A 26,457-nucleotide genomic window follows, 5' to 3' on the forward strand; every position below is an offset into this window, starting at 1 on the left:
ATAAAACCCACTATTTTGTATGTGTTGTGTTTCTTATGCTTCATATATAGTGATTTAGTGTTGATATTGTATCTGTTTTAATGGCTAAGATTTAATTGTTTTTAATATTGTTTGGGACTGTAGCACTTAAAGATTAATTCAAATGAAAAGTGCGTGAAAAGTAAAATACTTTACTAGTATTTATTATTTCTAGCTGGCGCTGTGGCATCCTACATGTTCAGCGGTCCTTAAACATACCGTACTAAAAACACCTCTATCTTGTATATGAACAATCACTCTGTGCTGAGAAACCACAGCTTGTAGGTTCAATGTGCACACTTGAATAGCTTAACTGCTCAGCCAGCAATGTGTTCACATACGTTTACATTGCAGTATGTTGTTTCTTAAAGGCCTACTGAAATGAAATGTTCTTATTTAAACGGGGATAGCAGGTCCATTCTATGTGTCATACTTGATCATTTCGCGATATTGCCATATTTTTGCTGAAAGGATTTAGTAGAGAATATCAACAATAAAGTTCGCAACTTTTGGTCGCTGATAAAAAAGCCTTACCTGTACCGGAATTAGCGTGACGTCACAGGTTGTGGAGCGCCTCACATCTGCACATTGTTTACAATCATGGCCACCAGCTGCAAGAGCGATTCGGATCGAGAAAGCGACAATTACCCCATTATTTTGAGCGAGGATGAAAGATTTGTGGATGAGGAAAGTGAGAGTGAAGGATTAGAGGGCAGTGGAAGCGATTCAGAGAGGGAAGATGCTGTGAGAGGCGGGTGGGACCTGATATTCAGCTGGGAATTACTAAAACAGTAAATAAACACAAGACATGTATATACTCTATTAGCCACAACACAACCAGGCTTATACTTAATATGCCACAAATTAATCCGCATAACAAACACCTTCCCCCTCCCGTCCATATAACCCACCAATACAACTCAAACACCCGCACAACACACTCAATCCCACAGCCCAAAGTACCGTTCACCTCCGTAAAGTTCATACAGCACATATATTTCCCCAAAGTTACGTACGTGACATGCACATAGCGGCACACACGTACAGGCAAGCGATCAAATGTTTGGAAGCCAAAGCTGCATACTCACGGTAGCGCGTCTGCTATCCAACTCAAAGTCCTCCTGGTTGTGTTGCTGCAGCCAGCCGCTAATACACCGATCCCACATACAGCTTTCTTCTTTGCTGTCTTCATTGTTCATTAAACAAATTGCAAAAGATTCACCAACACAGATGTCCAGAATACCGTGGAATTTTGCGATGAAAACAGACGCACAATCCGTGACGTCACGCGCAAACGTCATCATACCGAGACGTTTTCAGCAGAATATTTTGCGGGAAATTTAAAATTGCACTTTATATGTTAACCCGGCAGTATTGGCATGTGTTGCAATGTTAAGATTTCATCATTGATATATAAACTATCAGACTGCGTGGTCGGTAGTAGTGGGTTTCAGTAGGCCTTTAATGGGGAAAGACGTTAATGTCTCCTGTTTTCATGATAGCATTTAAGCTAGCGAGGTGGCACCAGTCAGTCCATGAGTTTATCATAGTGCAGTTATCAATCACGGTTTTTCGATAATTTGAATTCAAAACTGTAATACTAACAGTCAAGAGTTTTACCGCGATTATCATTATTACCGTTTATCGTTAAATCCCTAGTCATAAGGTTAGTGTTTTTTGATAACCTATTGTTGTTCTCAGAGTCATTTCTAATATTATTAATATCTCAAGTTTCAGGTCGATCACAGTGATCAGCTGTGAGCATATATTAACTCGGTCAAACATGGCGGGACAGCCATGACATCGGAGTTGACTTTATACCGTTCCACTTCCAGTTACGTAGAAGTAAACAGAATCATAGATATGAACAAAATGACCGAACTTGGAGCTAAATGCGCTGTTGAGGGCAGCAAAATAGATGTCAGCCATAGTTATCTAGGGCCCTGTGATTTACGCGTCATTGGAATCAAGGAACTGTTCGCTAAAGACATAATCTTCTATTAAATGCGGAAAGTCATGGAAATTGGCGTAATGTAACTGAGATGCTGTCATTGCGACACAAGGGGGAAATCATGTATTTGTTGACCGTGCACTTCACAAACACCCAACTCCGTGGAGCCTCGCCAGACAAGGGTCAGCACTCTAGCCGGTGTTCTGTCGATGTCTGCTACCCAACGCTACTGAGCAGACGCACAAACGCAAATATTTGCCTCTGACAAAATACTAATTGAAAGCAGCTGCTTCGTATGCCTTGGGTACAAGTAAGTAGTGGTTTTAAATTATGTTTCATTCATTGTACGGTACCTCCTGACCAGCAAGTGTGTAGAGTTTGTAGACAATTACAGCGTGACAAAGTTCACATTTTATATTAACGGACAGTAAGCATGTAGGAAGTTCACATTGACGCAAACAATGGTCCAACTTACATTTTCCTTCTTATCACAGTTCTATTCTGCTAGTAGCTTTTTTCAAGGAAGCAGCAAAATTTGACAGAACACCGGCAGCCATGTCTGTGCTTGCCTCTGGGATACACGTCTACCTCACACTACGTAACAAACTCCAAAAAATAGAGGCAAACAGTTCCCAAATGACTTCTACGTTTCAAGTGACATGTTTCTTTTGCAAATTTGATGACTACTTGTCCAAAACTGTGTGAAAAACACTGTGCTACTACTGCCAATGCTAAAAAGTTGTGTACGCGACCACTGATCTTCTTTGGTAAGTTAATTATAACTTAACAGCTTCTAACTGGGGCGGCGTGGCGAAGTTGGTAGAGTGGCCGTGCCAGCAATCGGAGGGTTGCTGGTTACTGGGGTTCAATCCCCACCTTCTACCATCCTAGTCACGGCCGTTGTGTCCTTGGGCAAGACACTTCACCCTTGCTCCTGATGGCTGCTGGTTAGCGTCTTGCATGGCAGCTCCCGCCATCAGTGTGTGAATGTGTGTGTGAATACTGTCAAAGCGCTTTGAGTACCTTGAAGGTAGAAAAGCGCTATACAAGTATAACCCATTTATCATTTAACACTTTAGTTGGACCACCAGTATTGAAATAATAACTGATGCATCCTTAGGTGTGCTTTCTTTTACTTAAAAACATGTAAACCCAAATTTATTGGTGCATTTTTGTGCTTTTTCTTATTTAATGTATTTTTTAAATTCACTTAGAATGTAAATAACGTGTTGAACTAATCCCTAGTTTATTTGGTATTTAGTAAAGATGTTTTAAAACTGGCAGGTTGAACAAAAACCTTTTCAATCAATCAATGTTTATTTATATAGCCCTAAATCACAAGTGTCTCAAAGGGCTGCACAAGCCACAACGACATCCTCGGTACAGAGCCCACATTTTGTTTTGTTGTCTCTCATGATTGTGAACGATAGGCAAAATTCCGAAAAAGCGCAGCTCCCCTGAAAAGAAACAATTCTATGAGGCAGGTAAAATTACTTGATCATATTTTGTAAACGAGTTACTCGAGGAATCGTTTTACCTATAGATGTACAGTATAGCAACGCTCGACTACAAATCATTCCGCCACATGCATATTGCTAAGTCAATTTTGTTTTTGTCCAGTATTACAAGTTTGTGGGAGGTTCACTGTCCCATGAAAAATACATTTATTTCTAGTTAGTGACTCTCAAAAACCAACATTGCACAACTCGTCTTTAAAGAATTGATGCACAAACGTCAATAACAGCAGCTTCAAGTTCTAGGAAGATAATGTCATACTTTTTTCTCTAGTGCGGATGTTAGTGTTGCATTAAATATTCATGAAGTTCATTAATACTTTAATGTGGTGACTGTACCTAGAACAGGTGTCCAGACTGCTTAAACACTACTAATTGAAGTATTTACACAAAGTGGTATGTCATTTGATCTGGCCTTATGTTATGCGGGCAGCACGGTTCACCAGGGGTTAGTGCATGTAGCCTCACAATACGAAGGTCCAGGGTTTGATTCCCGGGCTCTTTCTGTGTGGAGTTTGCATGTTCTCCCCGTGACTGTGTGGGTTCCCTCCGGGTACTCCGGCTTCCTCCCACCTCTAAAGACATGCACCTGGGGATAGGTTGATTGGCAACACTTAATTGGCCCTAGTGTGTGAATGAGAGTGTGAATGTTGTCCGTCTATCTGTGTTGGCCCTGCGATGCGGTGGAGACTTGTCCAAGGTGTACTGCACTTTGACTTTGATGAACTAACGGTCTAACTGGCGCCAGCTCGCTTGCTTAAATACTAACATGAAAACAATAGACATTAACGTCTTTCCCTGTTAAGAAACAACATACCCCAATCTAAACGTATATGAACACATTGCTGTTTGAGCAACTAAGATATTCAATTATGCAAATTGAACTTACAAGCTGTGCTTTCTTAGGTTTGGGTGATCGAGGATTATGAGGTGTTTTTATGGTGCGTTAAGGACCGCTGAACAACATAACATTCGCCAGGAATAATAAATAACTAATAACAATTTTTGTTACACAGTTTTAATTTAAATACATTATAAAGTAATACAGTACAAACCAATATTTAAAACAATAAAAGCTTAGCCATTAAAACAGATAAAATACTGAGACTAAAACATATCAGTGAAGCATAAGAAACACAAAACATGCAAAATAGTGGGTTTTCTAACAGTGTGTCTATTTATTTTTGTATTTATGTATAACATTCTCATATTGTTTCATCCCTACAACATAAATAAAGTAGCGGAGATTATCACATACGATAGATGGCAACTAGTTAAAATGCCTTGCGGACATGCAATCAATGATTGTATGAACTTGAAAGAGGTCAATGTGAATATGTAATGAATTTGGGAAACCAACATTTGTCGGGCCAAAAAAATGGCTTGGCAGGCCAAATTTGGCCCCTGGGTTCCACTATGGGCACCGCTGGGTTATAGTTAGTATCACTATAGGCAGATACATTGACACATATCCATAACTATCGTTTATTTTTAATATACCATTTCAATAATCAATTAAATTATGTGAATTTGATAAAAGACAGTGTGGTGTAATTGATGGGGACATTCTGGAAATATTCCAAGTGTGCTGCGTTGCCAGATGTCTCATGATGGCTGCACAGCTGCTAGTCTGCTGCCACAACACATCTGCTCATCACACACATTTAATTCAACACACCTCCAAATTGCAACACCATAATTATCAACTGTTGCCATGGTGACTACAAAAGGACTGTGACAAGTTGCAGTATGTTTTACGGTTACCTGCCCATGCCTCATCCTAGCCTGCTTATGTAAGCGGCTATGACGTCACGGTCCCTGACTCACCTGGGACTGCAGTAATGCCTAAAGTAACAAAGAATGTCGAACTCTTAGAGAAATTATAAGAAATCAAAAAAAGTGTTTCTTAAAATGTAGCCTGGTGGTCTTTAAAAACAAACAATAGGCTTGCACAAAAGACAGGTGAGGGTGGGAGAAAGTTCAGCCAGATCAAAGAAAGTTTCAAATGACAATGAACACATAAAATTATTTTAAAAAACAATGTAAATAATCGTGATGCTTGAAAGAAGATGTTTGATTAAATGTCCAAAATCAACAGTGAATAAATAAGTGTATAAATGGAACACTTACCGAGCGGTTCGACCGTCGCTTTTTTGACCCGCGTAGAAACATGTAGGATATGTTTGTTTACAAGTATGGTATAATAATCAAATAAACATAAATAAGTAAGAAGGTGTAATGGTGGTCAGTAGACAGTCTGCGATAAACTACATGTTTCCTCAAACTAGGTAGCACCGCCTTTAGCTAACTACTTTAGTAACAAACAAGATACCGTGACTGAGGAATATCAAGTTCCGGTTTAGCCTTTCAGTGTTAAATACATGGCAGCATTACTGTTAAAAGTATTCAAGTAAAACACCAAAACAAAGAAGTATGAATATAAATCTAATTTTCATTAATTACATTTCAATTTTAAAGACGCCATGAATGATTTAAATGTGCTAATTTGCCATGATACTGGCGTTTATCTTGAAGGCGCGACGGTCTGCTTACCGGTGGCGAAATTGTTGTTCTAACGTGACTTCCCTTCAACTTTACCTGTCGTCAGATGTGTACCTACTGTGCAGTGTGGCCTGCACTTTCACTATGGACACTGTAGGAAGTGCTTCAATACACACTTTACCACTTTTACTCACTCACACAGCATGGAACATTTGGCACATAAGCTTACATTGGACACTGCTGGTTAAGCACTGCAACTTTCTTCCAAATAATTATTTTTAAGGAATAAAACGATAGCGTACATGGAGAAAGTACTTAGTTTTGATATATTGGATACATATAAGTATATAGTGTAATTGTTATATTCATCACATACATTTTTTCTGGGACAATACTCTCGACTAGAGCCAGTGATTACGTCAAGCAGTATGCTTCCCTCTCGTGGCGATTAAGTAGAAGGCAAATGTAACAAATCCTATGGCAGCAATGCTCTTAAATTTGCATTAGGATATTTTATAAATCTATCCTACTTTTCATGAATTTATACGTGTGCTTTTAAACAAATATAGTTGATTTGTACATGGTTTTAAATTTCAAGAAATGTAATTGAAATTGCCATGAGTTCGAGTTTATTTGGAACATGCATGCATACAACATGATACATCACAATTTCAAGTTTCTCCATTCAACATGTTCAAAAAGGAGTAGGAAGAAGCACATCTTATTTAATCCTACCTCTTTTCCTTTACATAGCAGTTGCTAAAACTTTTGTTCACTTCCTGTTCTCAATTTATTCACAATATACTCCATAAGTAATAACAGTAAAAATAAATAATAGGTGAAGTAAGTTATATTTCATATGGTGAGATGAGTAAGATTATCTTGAAAATGAATGGATGGATGAAACAAATTCAGGATGTTTATCATGGTTCCTCTTTGTACTTCAAACACTTTTAAGTTTGAAGAGTTTCTTGAAGTGGATTATATTAGTACATTGTTTGATTTCTTTGCTTAATCCATTCCATAATTTAATTCCAAACACCTACGTACTGAAGGTCTTAAGTATTGTACGTGCGTACAAATGTTTTAAATTACATTTTTATCTAAGATTATATTTCTCCTCTTTCGTTGAGAAGAACTGTTGTGTATTCTTGGGTAGCAGATTAGTTTGCTTTGTGTATAATTTTAGCTGTTTGCAAATTCACTATGTCATGGAATTTCAGTATTTTTGATTCAATGAATAGAGTTTGAATGTTCTCTATATCCAACATTATGTATTATTCTAACTGATCTTTTTTGTAACACTGTTAATGAATGAACAGCACAAAACAATCACATTAGTGATCACAACATACAACATATCTTTTTGTATCATTATTTTCACCACCCTGTGAAAAACAACAACTGACAAATTATATTTCCTTTGTTGCAACAATGGCTTTTATTTCCCATAACAACTGCTTTGACTTGTGATATTACATTGTGATTGAACACTCTTGTAAGGCATGTTAAAAAGCACAAACAGCGATATTTTCTGAAACAAAACACCAACCAGGAAGTTGAGGTAACAGTTACACATTTCCAAATCTCATTATTTAAATCCAATCATTCTATTAGGAGATACAATTTGCACTTTTTGATTATCTTCATGTGTCCTGTCACGACACAGGGAAAGGGAATAGAAACCTGAAAGAACTAGAGGGTACAGCTGGACGATGTAAATTAACAGAAATGTTTTTTGCACTATATGACTGTGCTGGCAACAGAACAAAAAAATTAGGTGGACATAGAGAACCACACGGTAAAATTATGACACATTTAAATTCAATAGAGAATTAGTTAATGGCGAGTGGACGCCAGCAGTTTGATCTGAGGCAGTTTAATATTTCTAAATGAAAGCAGGTACTTGACTTCAAGTAATTAGGATTGTGAATGAAGCTGAGATAGGCTCCAGCACCCCCCGCGACCCCAAAAGGGACAAGCGGTAGAAAATGGATGGATGGAAGTTTAGAATGACTATGTTGAAATATGTTAAATTAGACGAGAATAAGAAAAACACTTGAGCCCACAGATAAGGTAATTGGTTAAAACCTGCTGAAAGAAGCATTAAAAAAAGAGAAGCCTCATGAAAATACATCACATTCATATTGTTCGTAAGTATGATGTTAAAGAACCCCTAAGGCGTCAATACACATGTTGAAATGATACAGTTACTACCAACTATAGTAGTCCATTTTAAGTGGAAATTCATATGAGACAAGCTGCTGGACGACATCAAGCAAACTTTTACATTGCCTCTATCACTTACAGGTTTCCCTTTTTAGAAAGGTTAACACATTGAGTTTCAGTGGCACGATGAGGTTTGCGAGGAGCCTTCCTTAAATAGCCGACTGACATGCAAGCACAGATGTGTGGTGCCCATACCGTCATCCTTCTCTTAAGGCGCGGCTCATAAAGAATTGTGACCTGTTATTTTTACTGTCCTTCGTCCCCTCCCCTCTTCTGCACAAAGGTCCTCTTGTTCCGCTGCATACTCAACAGAGGGACACTCATTTTAGCGTTTAAACTCTGTCATCTAAAAAAGTAAACACAGGGAAATATGTTAGTGTTTTTGGTTTTCAAGGTATATTTTACAATCAGCCATGTCCCCTCTCACCAGTGGCGGCTGCTGTGTGCTGCCTTGTGCTCTTGATTTGTAAAAAGATGGTGTAGGTGTCGTAGGCAAACAGTATAGCGGCGATCAAACCAAATACCTGAGGAATAACAACACACAGGAATTCAAATGAACAGCGATAACTTTGTTTTATTGTTATTTTTGCATGCACAATGCCAGTAAAAGACTCAACAAAAGTTGATTTCTTAATTTCTTTTTAGCATTTTATGTCAAGAAAATAATACTCAGCATTCAGAAAGAGTTGGTACAGTCCTTGTCTCCACTAAACAGTCATGACACTTGATACATGCACATTACTCATCACATTCCGATAATAGTCTTTACAACCCCTCACTTACTGAGCTGTGGGTATAACTTGGATGTGACCCAGCTACTAAGAAGCTACAGTTGTGAGAGTGTAGCAGCTCCGTGTTGTGTTTTTGATAAATAAATAAATGATAAATGGGTTATATTTGTATAGCGCTTTTCTACCTTCAAGGTACTCAAAGCGCTTTGACAGTATTTCCACATTCACCCATTCACACACACATTCACACACTGATGGCGGGAGCTGCCATGCAAGGCGCTAACCAGCAGCCATCAGGAGCAAGGGTGAAGTGTCTTGCCCAAGGACACAACGGACGTGACTAGGATGGTAGAAGGTGGGGATTGAACCCCAGTAACCAGCAACCCTCCGATTGCTGGCCCGGCCACTCTACCAACTTCGCCATCTTCCCTTACTGCCACCGCTCTGAGCAGGGTGCGAACCCACATCACCCGGTTAACAGGTAAGTGTGCTAGCCCCTAGGCCAAAAACCCAAGCTGCTAACCTAACGGCCAGCACACTCTTTGAAGTTGTTAGGGAGGGACATTTACCAACGTACACATGGCCCAGCCACCCTGGCTGGCCTCCGTTACTAGAGCTTTACTGCTGTGTTAAAGCAGACACCTGGGTTGACGGTAAGCCGTAAATAACTTCACCACAACACTCAGCAGTTACACCCATTGCAACGCCCTGACAAGCGTCATAACAAAAGTGTACTGACTTGGTTAACTTGACACCAGTATAGCCATCTGCCATTAGCCATTAGCTGCTAGAAATGTCATTGTGTTTGTGTGTCCAAACTGTAGAAATCATGTATGGTACAGGTTACAAAAGTGACTTTATAGTGAGAGTAGGTGCAATAATTAATGTAAATAGTTGTTTGGTTGTGCTTACAAAAGGTAGTGGAGCAACAAACTGTTTATTACACATTTAAATACTTTGTACCACATGCTGCCTTTTTTTAAACAAGTTCCCTGAGCTCGGCTCAGCGAACTACAAGGATCTGGCGAGAGTCAGGTTACAAGTTCCCATCCTCTAATTAATTTTATTTATTTATCGAATGTATTCATAATGGCTGGAAATATTAAGTTTTGCTGTACTCTAAACATCTTGGCAGATCTTGAACAAGCCAATTTTATTTATATTACACCAATTGCAACAGAGGTTATCCCAAGAGACTTTACACATGGAGGAGATCTAGAACTGCGCTCTTCACAAATTCAAGAGAATCAACTGAGCCCCTAATGAGCAATCACTTGGCCAGGAGGCGAGGTAAAACTCCTTTGAGGGAAGGAACCTTGAACACATGACAAATCAGGATAAACTGATTAATACTACACACAGACCAAATGTTTAAAAAGTTTTAAAAAATACATAAAAGGACTGTTATTTGCCTCACCTTCTTCTTGTGCTTGACTGAGAGAAACAGTACCGCCATGCGGCACAAATATAATATGTAGCTACAACAAAAAAGAGGTCTCACTCGTTTGAGACTTGGGGATAGGATTAATTATATCCAATAGTGTGTAAAATGTAAAATAATAAAGATATTAGAAATGTGTTTATTGTTCGTATAAGTTTGAATGTTGTCTTGTTTTTAGTGTATAGTAGAAAATGCTTTTTTCCCCTTCTAATGCATCTATTAACACAAGCAACTGCGAAATGGGGCAGCACGGTGAAACAGAGGTTAGTGCATGTGCCTCACAATACAAAGGTCCTGGGTTCAATCCCCGGGCTCGGGGTCTTTCTGTGTGGAGTTTGCATGTTCTCCCCGTGACTGTGTGGGTTACTGTGGGTACTCAGGCTTCCTCCCACCTCCAAAGACATGCACCTGGGGATAGGTTGATTTGCAACACTAAAATTGGCCCTAGTGTGTGAATGTTGACTGTCTATCTGTGTTGGCCCTGTGATGAGGTGGCGACTTGTCCAGGGAGTACCCCGCCTACCGCCCGAATGCAGCTGACATCGGCTCCAGTACTCCCCACGAGCCCAAAAAGGGACAAGCGGTAGAAAATGGATAGATGCAACTGAGAAATGGCGTGAGCAACATTAAAGGTGCCATATGTAATCATTTCATTTCAAGAAACGACCCTGATGCATCAAAATGCATTAACAAATCATGTTCTTTTCGAATACATCTATAACTGATTACAGTAGTTCAGCCGGGATATGCTCATTTCAAAATTAGATTAAAAGCCCTGAAATCTTGTTATTGTTTTCATTTCGATGCCCCGCCCTCCACCATTTGACCAATTAGAAAGTATGTGAGTGTATTACATCCAGGTTGCCAGTTACACACCGCCACCTTTGTCGAGCTACTGCCACTGGTAAAGTTACTAAACCAGACCTTAGTAAATCTAAAAGACGTTGTTACGATTCTCAACTTATTCATGACAAAGCCAGGAACGAAACGAGGATTTGTATCGGGGATGCCTTTGAAAGATGGAGACGATTGAATGTGGAGAAGATTCTTTCATCTGACGCCAAACTTGCTCATTTCCTCCTTGATAGGTAAGTAAGGCATTTACGTTTTCTTATCACTTGTAATAAATGGAAACGGACATTTCGTATGTAAACTATATTGTCCAATACAGTATATGACCTTGTCTAACAAAGCTAGTATGTTGCTAGTATGCTTAGGAGCGAAGCACCATCACACTAATGTAGCTTAGCATGCTAGCCCGGTCAATGATACATCGACATACTGTATAGGCCAGGGGTCGGCAACCCGCGGCTCCGGAGCCACATGCGGCTCTTTGATCACTCTGATGCGGCTCAGCTGCATACTTGCCGACCCTCCCGATTTTTCCGGGAGACTTCCGGATTTCAGTGCCTCTCCCGGAAATCTCCCGGGGCAAACATTCTCCGATTTTCACCCGGACAACAATATTGAGGGCATGCCCTGATGGCACTGCCTTTAGCGTCCTCTACAACCTGTCGTCGCGTCCGCTTTTTCCCCATACTATCTACGTGCCGGCCCAGTCACATGTTGTATGCTGCCTCTGCTTACACCCGTAAGTGACTGCAAGGCATACTTGGTCAACAGCCATACAGGTCACACTGAGGGTGACCATATAAACAACTTTAACACTCTTACTAATATGCGCGATACTGCTGTCAAGCGGCATTCATATAAAACTCGCGGGCCGCACTAACATTACATTTTCATATTAAGGTGCGGGCCGCGTGTCTGAGACCCCTGGTTTATACATAGCACAAAGCAAAAAAAAAACTTTCTATGCAGTGTTATTTCATTTTAAATTTCAAAAGAGTTTTGTGGCTCCCATTGTTTTCTTTAATTTGTGAAACGGATCAAAATGGCTCTTTGAGTGGTAAAGGTTGTCGATCCCTGGTGTAGGCTAACGGGGGAAATATATGCCCGTTAGCCTGTATGTTGATGTGTCATCCAACTGACAGGGCAAAATATATTTTCAACAAATAAAACTTATGTGGATATTGGTAGTGTCAGTGCCTATTTTGTTCTCAATATGCTGATACGTTGAGGAAATGCGTTCCAACATTAGCATGGCTACATGCGGTTTCTGGTACTGTATGTGCATCAAACACATATGGGGTGGTATTTGCTTGGCACAATATAATGCATTACATGTAATGATTTTCTACGTTGTGTATTGACATGGTAGTAGGCTATATGATTTATGCGTAACATGGGTTGGCTCATAGAATCATAGAAGATGGTGATGTGCGTACATGGAAGAGAATGCAGTGCGTCAGGTTGGATGCAACATGGAGTCATGCTAAACGAAATGTGGCGGTAATTTTACTGTTGGCCTTGGCTTACCATCAAAGTAGGCCTATACAATATATTATATATTATTATATATAATTATTTCGATGGTGGTCCGTGCGGTCAAACTAGACATTTTAGCAGGGTAATGCCAAGCATCATGGGTTGAAATTGGGGAGTAAATCACCAAAAAAAATTCCCAGGCGCGGCCACCGCTGCTGCTGCTCAATGCTCCCCTCACCTCCCAGAGGGTGATGGGTCTAATGCAGAGAATAATCTCACCACACCTGGTGTGTGTGTGACAATCATTGGTACTTTAACTCTAACAATCTGTCCCGACTCCCGCCGAAAATATTGCTGCGTAACTTTAGAAATACATTTGGCTAATTGACATCAGTAAAATGTGGCATAATTACTTAGTAAACCATCTTGCAAGAAGCATCCATCCATCCATTTTCTACCGCAAACGAGAAATCTACAACGTAAGACTCGTCGATTGCCATTTGAAGTTCCTTTGGATTCGACTTTGTATCTGGCAACCTCAGTCACGGAGAGTGGGAGGGGACTACAGAATTTTGACCGTGATTGAAGTAACATTTCTGGCCACATTATTATACATGGCACCTTTAAGCGGACTTTGTACTTTCTTTGTATCATATTTGGGGGTACACCAAAATTAAAATTCTTCTCTGAACCCAAAAACCAGGAAACGAAGGCTGAAAATCGAAACACGGAAATAAATTATGTCAATTATTACCATTGTATGTATGGCTATGACTGTGTACGAACCTCACTACAATCAAGGCATTGCAATTGCACAAATTAATAATTTTCTTTCAAATAAAACAATCATAAAATTATAAAAATATATTTTTATAAAAAAATAAATAATATAATTTAATATCTTTTATAATATTCAAATAAAGTATAGGCCAAATACAGAATAGCCCAAGAAACTGAGTCGACGCGTTCCAAAGAAGAAGTCAATAGGGGAGCTTATAGTGGGTTGTTCAAACCAAAACTAAACAGTCATTAGATAAATGCTTGACTTTGTCCCACCCATCGGATACTGAGCGTCTCTGGGAGTCTATAGACCAGGGGAGGGCAATTCATTTTTACCGGGGGCCGCATGAGCAACCCGAGCACTGCTGGAGGGCCACATCGACAATATTTCAATTAAATTTTGCTCAATATTATTTTTGATGTATACCGTAAGATAAATAATAATAATAATAATTAATAATAATAGTAATACTTCAACATAGTGTGTGTAACAGCATTCCATGACTAATATAAATAAATTAACATTAATAATAAATGACAGTAAAATAAGCACACGTATGAGGAGTCATAGTGTAACTTTGTGTGGTGTTTGAGTTGTCCGACTTTTTGTGTGGCCATAAACGCACCAGTGGTTTAGTGCTATGCGTGTTGGTGACAGATGACAAGTTGGTTTTGGCCTGGTTTGTACGGCAGAAAATGACTAGTTTTTCGAGATAGAATTGTTTTACTCATGTTTTTGGTGTGGTTATGTCCGAATATAAACAGTTTTGCTCAATAAAGTGATCGATATAATTCCTGTCCTCGAAGCATCTCGATAGACGTTACAATAATTGAACGGTGTTCAATTGAACGGTGTTGACGAACACCGTTAGGGCCGCTTGTTGTCACTGTCACTCAAAGTTGCATCGCAAAATTACATAGAATAAATATGTTTATTTTGTTTAGAATTCAGATGGGATTTGATTTGGTGCGCGGCATATATTTGCTGCGCGCAGCAGACGCTTGAGCAGTGTGCAATTGCGCAGGCACGCACCTTAGAGGGAACGTTGCTTTGCAGTCCATGTCTTGTTGGAAACACGCCATTCTTCATCAACTTTTCTCTTTTTAGCGTCTCGGGTGTAAACCGTGCATCACTTGTCGCTGCATGTGCACCTTCACTCGCAGGTTACACACGGACACACGCCCATAAATAATAATTTTCAAAATAAAAGCAGCACAGTTGTATTGCGCGCACGACATAGATGTTTTTTCAACTTTATTTTGTTATTTTATGATTGCAGCTGTTCACATTCACTCACAATCACGCACACGCATACGTCCACACGGAAGTAATACAAATAACGATTTTCAAAACAAAAGCAGCACCGTTGTATTGCACACTCGACATAGATACTTTTTTAAATGTATTTTGTAATTTATAATTGGCCTCACGCGGGCCGGACAGGGACGCACAAAGGGCCGGATGCGGCCCACGGGCCGCAGAATGCCCAGGTCTGCTATAGACGGTGGACTAACCTCGGGCAGCCTGGACGCTAACTGGATGATCTGTTTGAGGTGGAATCCCTCATAGATTGACAGCAAAATGAACGAATCAGCGATTTTAAAATATCAACTTTTTTTAATTCCGTTTTTCCGAGTTGATCTGGAGGCTTTTCCAACCCTGTTAAGGTCTTTTTCTTTATTAAAAATTACTCGTGACAAATCTAACATCTTTTTTCCTGGTGTTATTGGAGACTATACTCATGTTTGGAGACTCTTGACTTCTGTCGCTAACTTACATAAGCGTGTGCTGCGACACAAAAGTCACATTAGCCTTGCGCAGCAACCCCTGCTGGCACTTTCCCTCCTTTGAAAACCAGCAGGCCCCCCTCCCGTGCCCTCTTGACACACTTTGCAGATCAATGTCTGAGAGTCCATCTTGGACATATTGAAGTACGTCCACATCACAGACACGTTGTCTCCATTCCACACAGACAATGTGTTTTTGATAATTTTAGCACTTTATTTGGACCTGATGTTTTTATTGTAGCAAACAAAACATACTGCATCTATTCAAGTGTGTAAAAAAAAAAAACAATTGTAAAGCCACATTTTCTGGTTATACATCTCTGTATAATAATGTAATTAATTCAATTACCTCAAGTGAAGGGATTTTTGCAGCGCTTTTAGGTGAGAATAAAAAAGGGATTGGATTAATTACAGATTAAAATTAATTAATCGCTCAATTTTTTATAATATCTTGACAGCAGTAGTATTAATAGCAAAACAGTTAATAACTAATTAACTATTGTTTGATTGTTTATATTTGGTCCATTCCTTAATATGTTTGTATTAAGGAATGGACTTTGAATTAATCATGGAGGGAAAAAAAATAGTCGAGATGACAATGCTGCAATGCATTGTAGTTATGAGAGTATGAGCATCAGCTTCACTGACCCCGCCTGCAATGCGAGCGCCGTCCCCGGATCCTCCAATCACACACACGAGCGAAGTGATGAGGTAAAGGATTGCACCAATGCCGGCCCTGAAGAGATCCTGGAAAAAAGCAGAAGGTGAGGTTTTTTGCACAAGTGTGTCAATGTGCATGTATGGCAGTTACACTTACACTCCACATCCAGTTGACTACTTGAATCTGCTTGTCCAGCTCCATCATAAAGATGCCAAAGAAGACCATGGCGAAGACCATCTCGCAGATGGCGACAGCCGAGTAACCTCCATAGTGGGATGCGGCATAGCAGATGATGATGATTAAGCTGATGAGCTGTGAGGGTGTATGAAGGAGGGGAAGGGTCATTGACAATTTAACACACTATGATAAGAGTTCTAACAACTATGAGAATATTCCAGCATACTCTGCTGACGTATGTGTTCAATCAAGCTGTTTCCATGAGGGGAAAAAGGCCTGCATTCTTGTCGATCCTTTCCACTAAAGTCATGCCAGTTTGGAAAACAATAATAAATCGTACATGACAGCTGCCTGTAATCAGCCCACTTTCAGTTGCACTATTGTCAAAGTGCGTGGGCACATGCATTCATGCAATATAAACAAAGGCTTTTCAAAAATCCAGAGGCATTTTAAAGCATGGACTTGAAAATAATGCTGCGTTGTATTTATTTTCATTTTCATCACAATACATATTAAACATATATATTTACAAACAGCACTGTGATGAGGTGGCAACTTGTCCAGGGTGTACCCTGCCTTCAGCCCGAGTGCAGCTGAGATAGGCCACTCCCATGTGACCCGGAGAGGGACAAGTGGTAGGCAATGGATGGATAGATATTTACAAACAAAAATAAGCAAACATTTAACGGAATCAAACAAGGTACGCGTGCACACGTTATTTTATGATTCCTATGACATTAATTTGCATGTAACATCTTTATAAGCCTGCCACACACCCACCTGAAAACAATGTGACATAACATGTTCAGTTGCTAGGTAAAAAAATACAATAAATAAAAAATAATTTAGTTGTGTAAGTGTGCAGCTCCCTAAAACTTTTATTCCTAAATAGCAGCATTCGGTCTTCTTTAAGTAGTCTTATCAGCATGGCACATCGTGACGTGACGATATTTGTCTACTTTTCAAACCCGCTATACCATCTACTAAATGTAGGAATCGCAGCATCGCTACGAAAAATAGGTTTTATTATACAATAAATAAATATGTCGATAGGCTGATTGGATTTTCTGTAAGATAACTATTAATTGGTGTATGTTGGAACTTGTGACACTTTACTGACAGATCTTTAAAGAAAATGAGTAATAATTGCTGCTGTTATCTAAAGGGGCTGTTTGCAACTTGCTCACAGTTACATTTTTCAAACCGAAAAACTATAACAAGCCATGTTATGTTATTGTTAGTATCTCAGGGCGTTCAATCGATCGTAACTTGACTGCTTGGTTTGTCTTGGAAGACGTTTCCCTGCTCATCCGTGTAGGCTTCATCAGTTCGGGCTCATAGATTTAGATTGGTCAGATCTAGTCTAGCGGCTGGTGCCAAAACTCCAGGTTCCAAGACCCATCAAGCAGTCCAATTGCGATCGATTGAATGCCCTGAGATGACAATGACCTGGATGAATGAGAACCTTCATTAGACATGTTGTTATTGGTAGCAGTTTAACAGAACATATATTGTGTTAATGTATTTTTCACAATGACGTATTATATTAAACAAAAAATGGTCGTCAGTAAGAGGGTTTTATTTAAGTGTCTATATTTTTCCACAATGACTAAAAATGGTCGTCGGTACGTGGAATTTGTTTGGCGTTCAGACTTGTCATTCGCTGCTGTATCGCCTCACATACACGCAGGGAGTATGTGCACACACACAAAAGCAGTCCAAGAGAAAAGAAGCAACTAACAATTCGCAGTCATGTCATTGCGATAGGCAGTACATTCAATGATTAAATTAGCTAACCAAATCGCTATCATTAGCTCACAACACAAAAAGCTAATGTGCATGTACGTGTTACGCATGATGTAGTTACATTGGAAAGTTAGCGCCCTCTAGGCATCCGTGTCAAGTTTGCAAACAGACCCTACATTGCAATGTCTCCTCGAGTATCGCAGACATTACGTTCCAGACTCACTGTGTGTGTGTGTAATGTAAATTTCCGGCGAAGTAGGGACACTATTTATGTAATGATTCCTATGAAATTGATTTGCATGCAACATCTTTATAAGACGCGCGCGCGCGCGCGCGCGCGCACACACACACACACACACACACACACACACACACACACACACACACACACACACACACACACACACACACACACACACACACACACACACAACACACAACACACAACACACAACACTTCCTATGCTCTTACAACAATTCATACCCTTTAAAACAGACGCAATTTTAACATGAAACTTTAATGGGTAGTCTAATCTCAATTTATTCAACGGTACTTTACAATCTGTAATGGATACATGATGGACATGTGGGAGAAGTCAAGAATCTGCCGATTTTTTCCGTTGTGGAAATTGAAGTAATCTACCTATTCGGTACAATGATAACAGGGCATCTGCTGATTGGATTGAGTGTTGCCCTGGTGTATCGACAAATTCGGAAGACAAAGGTTGCTGTTCAAGGTACCCAGAAACTGCCCGTCTTGATTGATGGGATGGGTAAGCACTCAGACTGTGCCAATTTCAGAAATTAATCGCAAACCGAATAACATCTTGGAGAAGCTTTCCGCTCTGCAAGGCAAAAATATGATCAATTTGAGGACCAAGAAAGAACAATTAAGAGTAGAAAAGCCCCAGAATACATCTACCGGTACTCACCCAAAGCCAAACATCCTTATCCTAATTGCTGCAATGAGTTGCTCTGACATTCCTCATTTTTTTATTGCAATTAGGGCTGGGCGATATGGCCTTTTTTTTTTAATATTGCGATATTTTAAGGCCATATCGCGATACACGATATATATCTTGATATTTTGCCTTAGCCTTGAATGAACACTTGATGCATATAATCACAGCAATATGATGATTCTATGTGTCTACATTAAAACATTATTCTTCATACGGCATTAAAGGCCTACTGAAACCCACTACTACCGACCACGCAGTCTGATAGTTTATACATCAATGATAAAATCTTAACATTGCAAAACATGCCAATAGGGCCGGGTTAACTTATAAAGTGCAATTTTAAATTTCCCGCTAAACTTCCGGTTGAAAACGTCTATGTATGATAACGTATGCGCGTGACGTCAATCGTTGAACCGAAGTATTGGTACACCATTGAATCCAATACAAAAAGCTCTGTTTTCATCTCAAAATTCCACAGTATTCTGGACATCTGTGTTGGTGAATCTTTTGCAATTTGTTTAATGAACAATGAAGACTGCAAAGAAGAAAGTTGTAGGTGGGATCGGTGTATTAGCGGCGGACTACAGCAACACAACCAGGAGGACTTTGAGATGGATAGAAGACGTGCTAGCCGCCGACCTCACCTTGACTTCCTCCGTCTCCGGGCCGCCGGCCGCATCTATGATCGTCGCTCCGACGATCGCTGGAACGCAGGTGAGCACGGGTGAGCAGATGAGGGCTGGCGTAGGTGGATAGCTAATGTTTTTAGCATAGCTCTGTGAGGTCCCGTTGCTAAGTTAGCTTCAATGGCGTCGTTAGCAACAGCATTGTTAAGCTTCGCCAGCCGGGAAAGCATTAACCGTGTATTTACATGTCCATGGTTTAATAGTATTGTTGATTTTCTGTCTATCCTTCCAGTCAGGGGTTTATTTCTATCTGCATTTAAGCCCGATGTGCTATCACGTTAGCTCCGTAGCTAAAGAGCTTCGCCGATGTATTGTCGTGGAGATAAAAGTCACTGTGAATGTCCATTTCGCGTTCTCGACTCTCATTTTCAAGAGGATATAGTATCCGAGGTGGTTTAAAATACAAATCCGTGATCCACAATAGAAAAAGGAGAAAGTGTGGAATCCAATGAACCCTTGTACCTAAGTTACGGTCAGAGCGAAAAAAGATACATCCTGCATTACACTCTAGTCCTTCACTCTCACGTTCCTCATCCACAAATCTTTCATCCTCGCTCAAATTAATGGGGTAATCGTCGCTTTCTCGGTCCGAATCGCTCTCGCTGCATTGTAAACAATGGGGAAATGTGAGGAGCCTTTCAACCTGTGACGTCACGCTACTTCCGGTACAGGCAAGACTTTTTTTATCAGCGACCAAAAGTTGCGAACTTTATCGTCGATGTTCTTTACTAAATCCTTTCAGCAAAAATATGGCAATATCGCGAAATGATCAAGTATGACACATAGAATGGATCTGCTATCCCCGTTTAAATTTTAAAAAATTCATTTCAGTGGGCCTTTAATATATGCTACTTTAAAACTTTCAAGCAGAGAAGGAAATCACAACTAAAAAATCACAGTTGTTTTCATACGGTGTTGTTCTGGAAATGTTTGCCTCTGCATTTTGATGGTGTGGGCGTGTGGCACCGAACGGAAATGTTGACATGCGGAGTAAGCACCCTTCATTCTCTAGCAGGTGACTTTTCAAATGATGCTACATATTAGCAGTAATTTTACTTTTTATAGCAACGCTTTTGCCCCACACTTGACAAATTACGGTTGTCTGTTCGACATATTCCCACTTGAAGCCAAACCACCGCCAGACGATGGACCCCCTGCTGTTTTTTAGGGGAATTTACTATTCCTTCATTTGTTACCAGATTCGCACCTTCTCTCTCTCGTATTACCGCTCGCACAGCTGCGCTAGAAATCACAGCTAACGTTACCCATGCTGCTACCGCTTTGCTGCGCTGGGCGTATACAAATGTGACGTATGTCGTGACAGTATGTGACGTGTGTAAGAAGGTGCGCTTGCTGTCTGTGAGAAGGAGACACAGGAAAGAGCGAGGAGAGCCTGTTGTGTAATGCCAGCAGTTAAATATATCACGATGTAGTCATTTTCTATATCGCACAGAGACAAACCCACGATATATCGCGTATACCGATATATCGCCCAGCCCTAATTGCAATATTTAAAAATAAGATCATTACAACTAACTGCTGCCTGGTTAAGTCTTTCTCATTTGCAAGTATGACATTAACATGCAATTACAGTTCCAGTCCAAGACATTAGATCAGTGGTCACCAACCACCGGTCCGCAGCCCGATTGGTACCGGCAGGGCCGGTCCGTGGCATAGGCCGTATAGGCAAATGCTAAGGGTGCCGTCCATCAGGGGGCGCCACGCCAGTGCCACAAATGTTGGAGAAAAAAAAAAAAAAAAAAAAAGTTGGTACTATTATTTCTAAATACAAAAAATAATCCCATGTTAATTAAAATGCAAAGTAAAGCCTATTTAATAGAAATATTATTTGTTACAACATTACATTATGATGGTTTATCGTGATTAATTTGAGTCTGATCATGGTGATCAGCTGTTAGCATTTTTATCTTGATCAAACATTGGCGAAAATGTCTGTTAGAAGATACCGTAGTAGAGGTGGGGGAAATAATCGATTGGTTGGTGCCAAAAAAGTACCAAATTCGGTATCCACCCCATACCAAAATTGTGATGCCAGTCCAGGCTGATGGACACTACACAAACACGCACCCATCCTATGCCGTCCCACGCTGCATGGTTTCTGGCTGCGGTTGGCTGCTTGCGCCGCAACAACCCCCCATTGCAAGTCTCGAGTTGTATGTCGTAATGTGTGCTTACACTTATACGTTTGCTGAGGTTTTGTTTTTTGTTTTTAACTCATCCCACACTGCGTCCCTTACAGGAGCATAGTTTGGGAGTGGCTCTTTTCCCCTCCTTGTGTTTTCCTTTTTTTGTTTGTTTTTCAGTCACATTCTAAAAGAGTCCCCTACTCACATAAGGGATGGGCATAATAAATAAGGAATTGTTGATTCTTTAGAAATATGTAGACTTTGTTGAAGCAATGCATGCAAAATTAAGTTAAGTACTAAGCTACCACCAGCAGAGGCACTGCTGCCTCTGTTGCAACATTTGGTTGAAAAAGTTTTTACATTTTTTTAAATTGCAGTAAAATACTTTGTGGGGGAAAAAATACACTTTCTTTACTTAAAAATCATTACAAAATGTATACGAATACAAAACTGATGGATGAATAGATTTTTACTGCAGTTGATCAAGTAAATTTAGTCAAATTCCTACCTCATATCTTATACAAGTATGGCATAGAGTCATTCACATGTCCCATCTGCTACATATGCTTTATTCTTAGCGCACATCTAAAAAAGCATGTGTTGCACATAGCTACGTTTTATTCTGAGAGCCAGACCAGTGTCAAGTCCCCGCAGCCTATATGATCCACACATGAGGTAGCACACTCGACACCAGGCCTGCATCTGTCACTACTGCTTGCCCTCACCATGCACACAACTGTTACGCAAGCACGCCGCCCGCCTAGCCAGCCGCCACACTTGTTCATGTGTTCTCAGCCTGGCACAGGCTGCCTCAGTAGAGGGACAGGGAGTACTTGAGGTCCTACGCGAGCCTACACAAAGAGCCTCTATTCCGATCAGAGCCGGCAGCTGTGACCATCCCACATAGAAAACACCCACTACACAAGAATCCCAGAACAAGAGCGCCTCTGAGATGCTGCACACACCTTTATGTTGTCAAAACATCGGCACATCTGTTGGCATGGAGCTGATAAAGGTTCACAGCAGCCATGTGCATCATCAGCATAATGAGCTTGCAAAGTGACTGGAGGGGAGCTGTTGCGAATGGTTGGCTAATTATAGTTAGCAGATACATGAGAGTCAAGGGCTGGTCCACTGCTCGGAAACTCCCTAAACAGCAACAGTTGCTAGGGAAGTAATATATTGGGGCGTCCCCCCCGCCCCCCTTTCTCCAACAATTACCGTAGCTCAGTAAAGAGAGTAACATGTGTTCAGCACAAAATGGAAAGTGCCGTTTTGTTACCTTCCCTCTACTTGTCATTGGAAAAAAAAATCGTCCACCAAGTGTCAATGAACTGTCTTACTGGGTGTATGAGAACGTCATATATTGACAACTTTATTGGCTCACTGTATGATTGGTAATTTATTCCACCTGATAGAGGAAAGGTTTGCAATAGAGACCTGATAGAGGAAAGGTTTGCAATAGAGGAGTGTGTGAATGTGACGTGCTTTGTTCAGTCTACACCATGTATCATGTATGGTCATGCTTCTGACAGGGAGGCCAAATTAACATATTACTAGCGCTGCTGTGCAACTTACTGACAGAAAAGTCAGCACATAAACATGTGTTTGAGGTTTTGTGAGGAGTGCGGGGTGTTTTATTCTTTTTCTGACTAGAATGTACATTACAGGCAGTTTGTTTTCCTGTTCTTCAATCCCCTCCCTGTAAAGCACACAATTGAAGATCACTTCCTTAAGTGTTTATCAGGCTGTAAAAGTTGGGTGAAGGACAAAGGAGAAAATACTAAAGTGGTGTGACACTTCAATCTAGAGAAGCAATTCTTTGTTCCCAAGCCCAAACTTCACACCCAGCTAGAAATGTTTGACTTTTACTTTTATAAATTCCCTGACTTATAAGGTTGGGGAATTATTTTCCAATAATTTACATAAACTGTTTCTATTTGTTGCACTCAACAGTAGGGATGATACTCGAAACCGGTTTTCCCGGTTGTTCGATAAGAAAATAACAGAGTCCTCGGACTCGAATCCCTTTTTGAGAACCGGTACCCGTTATCGAGACCACTATAGTAAAGAAAAGAGTTGGTTCTTTATTCGAATCCCTCAGAACGAATCCCGTCCCGACCAGAAATGCTCTGTGTGACATCACAAGAAATGGCGTCACGTAGCTCAGTCATTAGGCGCAGATAGCGAAAGCAGGAAAACAATGGACGGGAAAAAGCGCTCAAAGGTGTAATAAAGTTCAAAACAAAAGGTATAATCCAATGAATAACTTTACTGAGAGATTTGAGCAGGGTACAAACTCATGAAGAACACTTTTACGACCCACCGGAAACATAGCAACCAGGCTAGCAACGCACCTCCTTTACGGCAGCTGGCGCAACGTTCTTAAAGCAACCGCAGCACATACATATATATACACAACACATCTCCCTTTTTTAACTTTTGTTTTTCACACTGTATATGTGTTGTCTGTCTAATTATAAATAATGCAGACGAGGCGTGTTGGCTGAGTTCTTGACGTTTACTTTCACGGGTGACGACATGCAACAACACTTTTCGGGGCTACCGCGAATGCTCGTCACTCCCGTTGCATGATGGGTAGTGTAGTTGTTATATCCCCTAACTCATAACATCTTTCCCCCTATAAAGAAATAATGTTAACTCAATAAAGTGTATTTCTTTTTTTAGCTTTAACTTTTCATTTTTTAGCAGTGTAACCACATTTGCAAACAACTTTTCTCTTCATGGAATTTTCTTTCTTTCTTTAAAGTGCAAAAATGTCAAAGCATCATAAACAGTTATGTCAAATAGCAGCAGAATTGCACTTTTTGGAGAGCTGTATTATTTCCAGTTTTGTGCCCAAGGGACTGATTTTATTTAACACTATATTATTATTTATACACCTATAGTGATCACAGAGACAGGTTGTTTTTGTGTTACTGTATATATTTGTTTTTCTGAAAAATCCCACTTAATATACTTTGGGTAACAACAGTCAATGTTTATTTATTTTATTTTATTTTTTTAGGGGGGTAACAGTCAATATTTATTTATTTATTAGATTAAATTGTTTTCTTATATAATAAAAGTGAGCTTTTGTTAAACCAAATATTGTGTGTTTTTTTCCATATACAACAACCTATCTGGACTCGATAAGAGAATCGATAAGGAATCGGTTCGATAAGAGGATTCGATAATTTCTTATCAAACATCATCCCTACTTAACAGGCAGCTGTAAGAATGCTAATAATAGTACTGCATAAGGCTGCGGCTAACGATTATTTTTCTATCGATTAATCTATAGATTATTTTTTCGATTAATCGGTTAATCTATAGATTATTTTTCCTTTTACCGATTATTTTTTTATTCAAAATGAAGATGAAAAAATAAATGTAGGTCAGTTTTTTCAAAAGGCATGGCTTTTATTTACAAAAAAAAAGAAGTATGGCTACTCATTCAACATTGACAACAACATGACTAAATATTCTGTAACAATGTAAACATTTAAAACTTTTAACATTTAACAACATTAAATGTAGCTTATTTGCTTTTTAATGTGCAAATATAAAAGTCAACATCCACTGCAAATCTTAATATTCTGCAATAGTATAAGCATTTCAAAAGTAAAAGTATTGCTTATTTTGCTTTAAAATGTGCAAAAATAAAGATAAACATCCAATACAAAAAAGTGCAAAACGAAATATTCTGTAACAACAGTGTAAACATTTCAACAAAAGTGAAAGTATTGCTTATTTGCTAAAATGTGCAAAAATAAAGATAATCATCCAATACAAAAAAGTGCCAATCTAAATATTCTGGAGCACTGTAAACATTAAGTATTGCTTTTAAAATGTGCAAAATAAACATCCAGTCCAACACAGTACACAATAACCAATTCTACTCATTCCAGTGAGTGACTAACAGTTGTAATGATGAAAGGTTAGCATGTCTACATGCTCTGCTTCTTTTCTTGTTTACAATATTCCCAGCAGCTGAAAATAGGCGCTCAGAAGGGGTCGGTGTGGCTGGAACTGAGAGCTAATTAGCCTTCACCTCAAGCCAGGACTGCGAGTGAGCTGAGCTGCAGTTTAAGTTTCTAGAAGGTCAACGGGCTCATAGTGATGTTACTAGTAGTTGACTGGGAGGTGTTTATTATCATTTGGGGAGAGTCCGCTGCCTGATGCTCACCTGCTAAACACCTATCTGCTCCACGCTGAAGCGCTGACTACATGCGCTCTGAATACGCACTGCTGATTGGCTGATAATGCTTTGTGTGTACCAATCAGATGGTTGTGTGGGTGGGACAATGCTGTGTGCTGAGAAAGAAGCAGTAGGAGCAAAGCAGCTTGTTAAGACTTTAGCTTTAGCTTAGAAACTCGTTCGGTACACCCCCGTACCGAACCGAAACGGTTCAATACAAAACACGTACCGTTACACCCCTAGCAGATACAAATGACACATTCATGTTTTTGTGTAATGATGACAACGTATACTCGCGCGGACGATTGAATAGTTGATGGTTTTCTTTTCAAATGTTCGTTCATAGCCGTTGTGCTGCTATGATAGGCCATTTCCGCTCGACACAGCGTGCATACAACAACATTAGGCCGTTTATTGAAATACTCCCACACTTTTGACGACTTTTGGCGTGATTTTTCCCCCTCGCTCGCATCGTCTGCTTTGATCGTCTGCTTTGCGCTTCGCCATGACGGTAGTGTGACGTCATTATGCGACGCGTCGACGCACAAAAACGGCGTCGACGTATTTACGTAACCGATGACGTCGACTACGTCGA

The 26,457-nt window shown here is 40.0% G+C and overlaps 2 protein-coding genes across 2 annotated transcripts in view; both read right to left on the reverse strand.

Annotated features, from left to right (window-relative positions):
* prickle3 (prickle homolog 3) overlaps window positions 1-570 on the reverse strand; it is a 38,216-nt gene extending 37,646 nt beyond the window's left edge. Inside the window, exon 1 of the mRNA XM_062053447.1 lies at window positions 553-570. The gene's annotated coding sequence lies outside the window, so the exon portion shown is untranslated. The remainder of the gene's footprint in view (window positions 1-552) is intronic.
* Window positions 571-6,633: 6,063 nt separating this feature from the next.
* The window catches only part of plp2b (proteolipid protein 2b), a 38,566-nt gene continuing 18,742 nt past the window's right edge, over window positions 6,634-26,457 (reverse strand). Inside the window, exons 2-5 of the mRNA XM_062052066.1 lie at window positions 16,100-16,255; window positions 15,931-16,029; window positions 8,642-8,738; window positions 6,634-8,560 (exon numbers count right to left, since the gene is read on the reverse strand). Coding sequence (XP_061908050.1) covers window positions 8,547-8,560; window positions 8,642-8,738; window positions 15,931-16,029; window positions 16,100-16,255 — 366 coding nt within the window. The 3' untranslated portion in view covers window positions 6,634-8,546. The remainder of the gene's footprint in view (window positions 8,561-8,641; window positions 8,739-15,930; window positions 16,030-16,099; window positions 16,256-26,457) is intronic.

Source organism: Entelurus aequoreus, linkage group LG07, assembly GCF_033978785.1.
Source record: "Entelurus aequoreus isolate RoL-2023_Sb linkage group LG07, RoL_Eaeq_v1.1, whole genome shotgun sequence".
Taxonomy (NCBI): Eukaryota; Metazoa; Chordata; class Actinopteri; order Syngnathiformes; family Syngnathidae; genus Entelurus; species Entelurus aequoreus.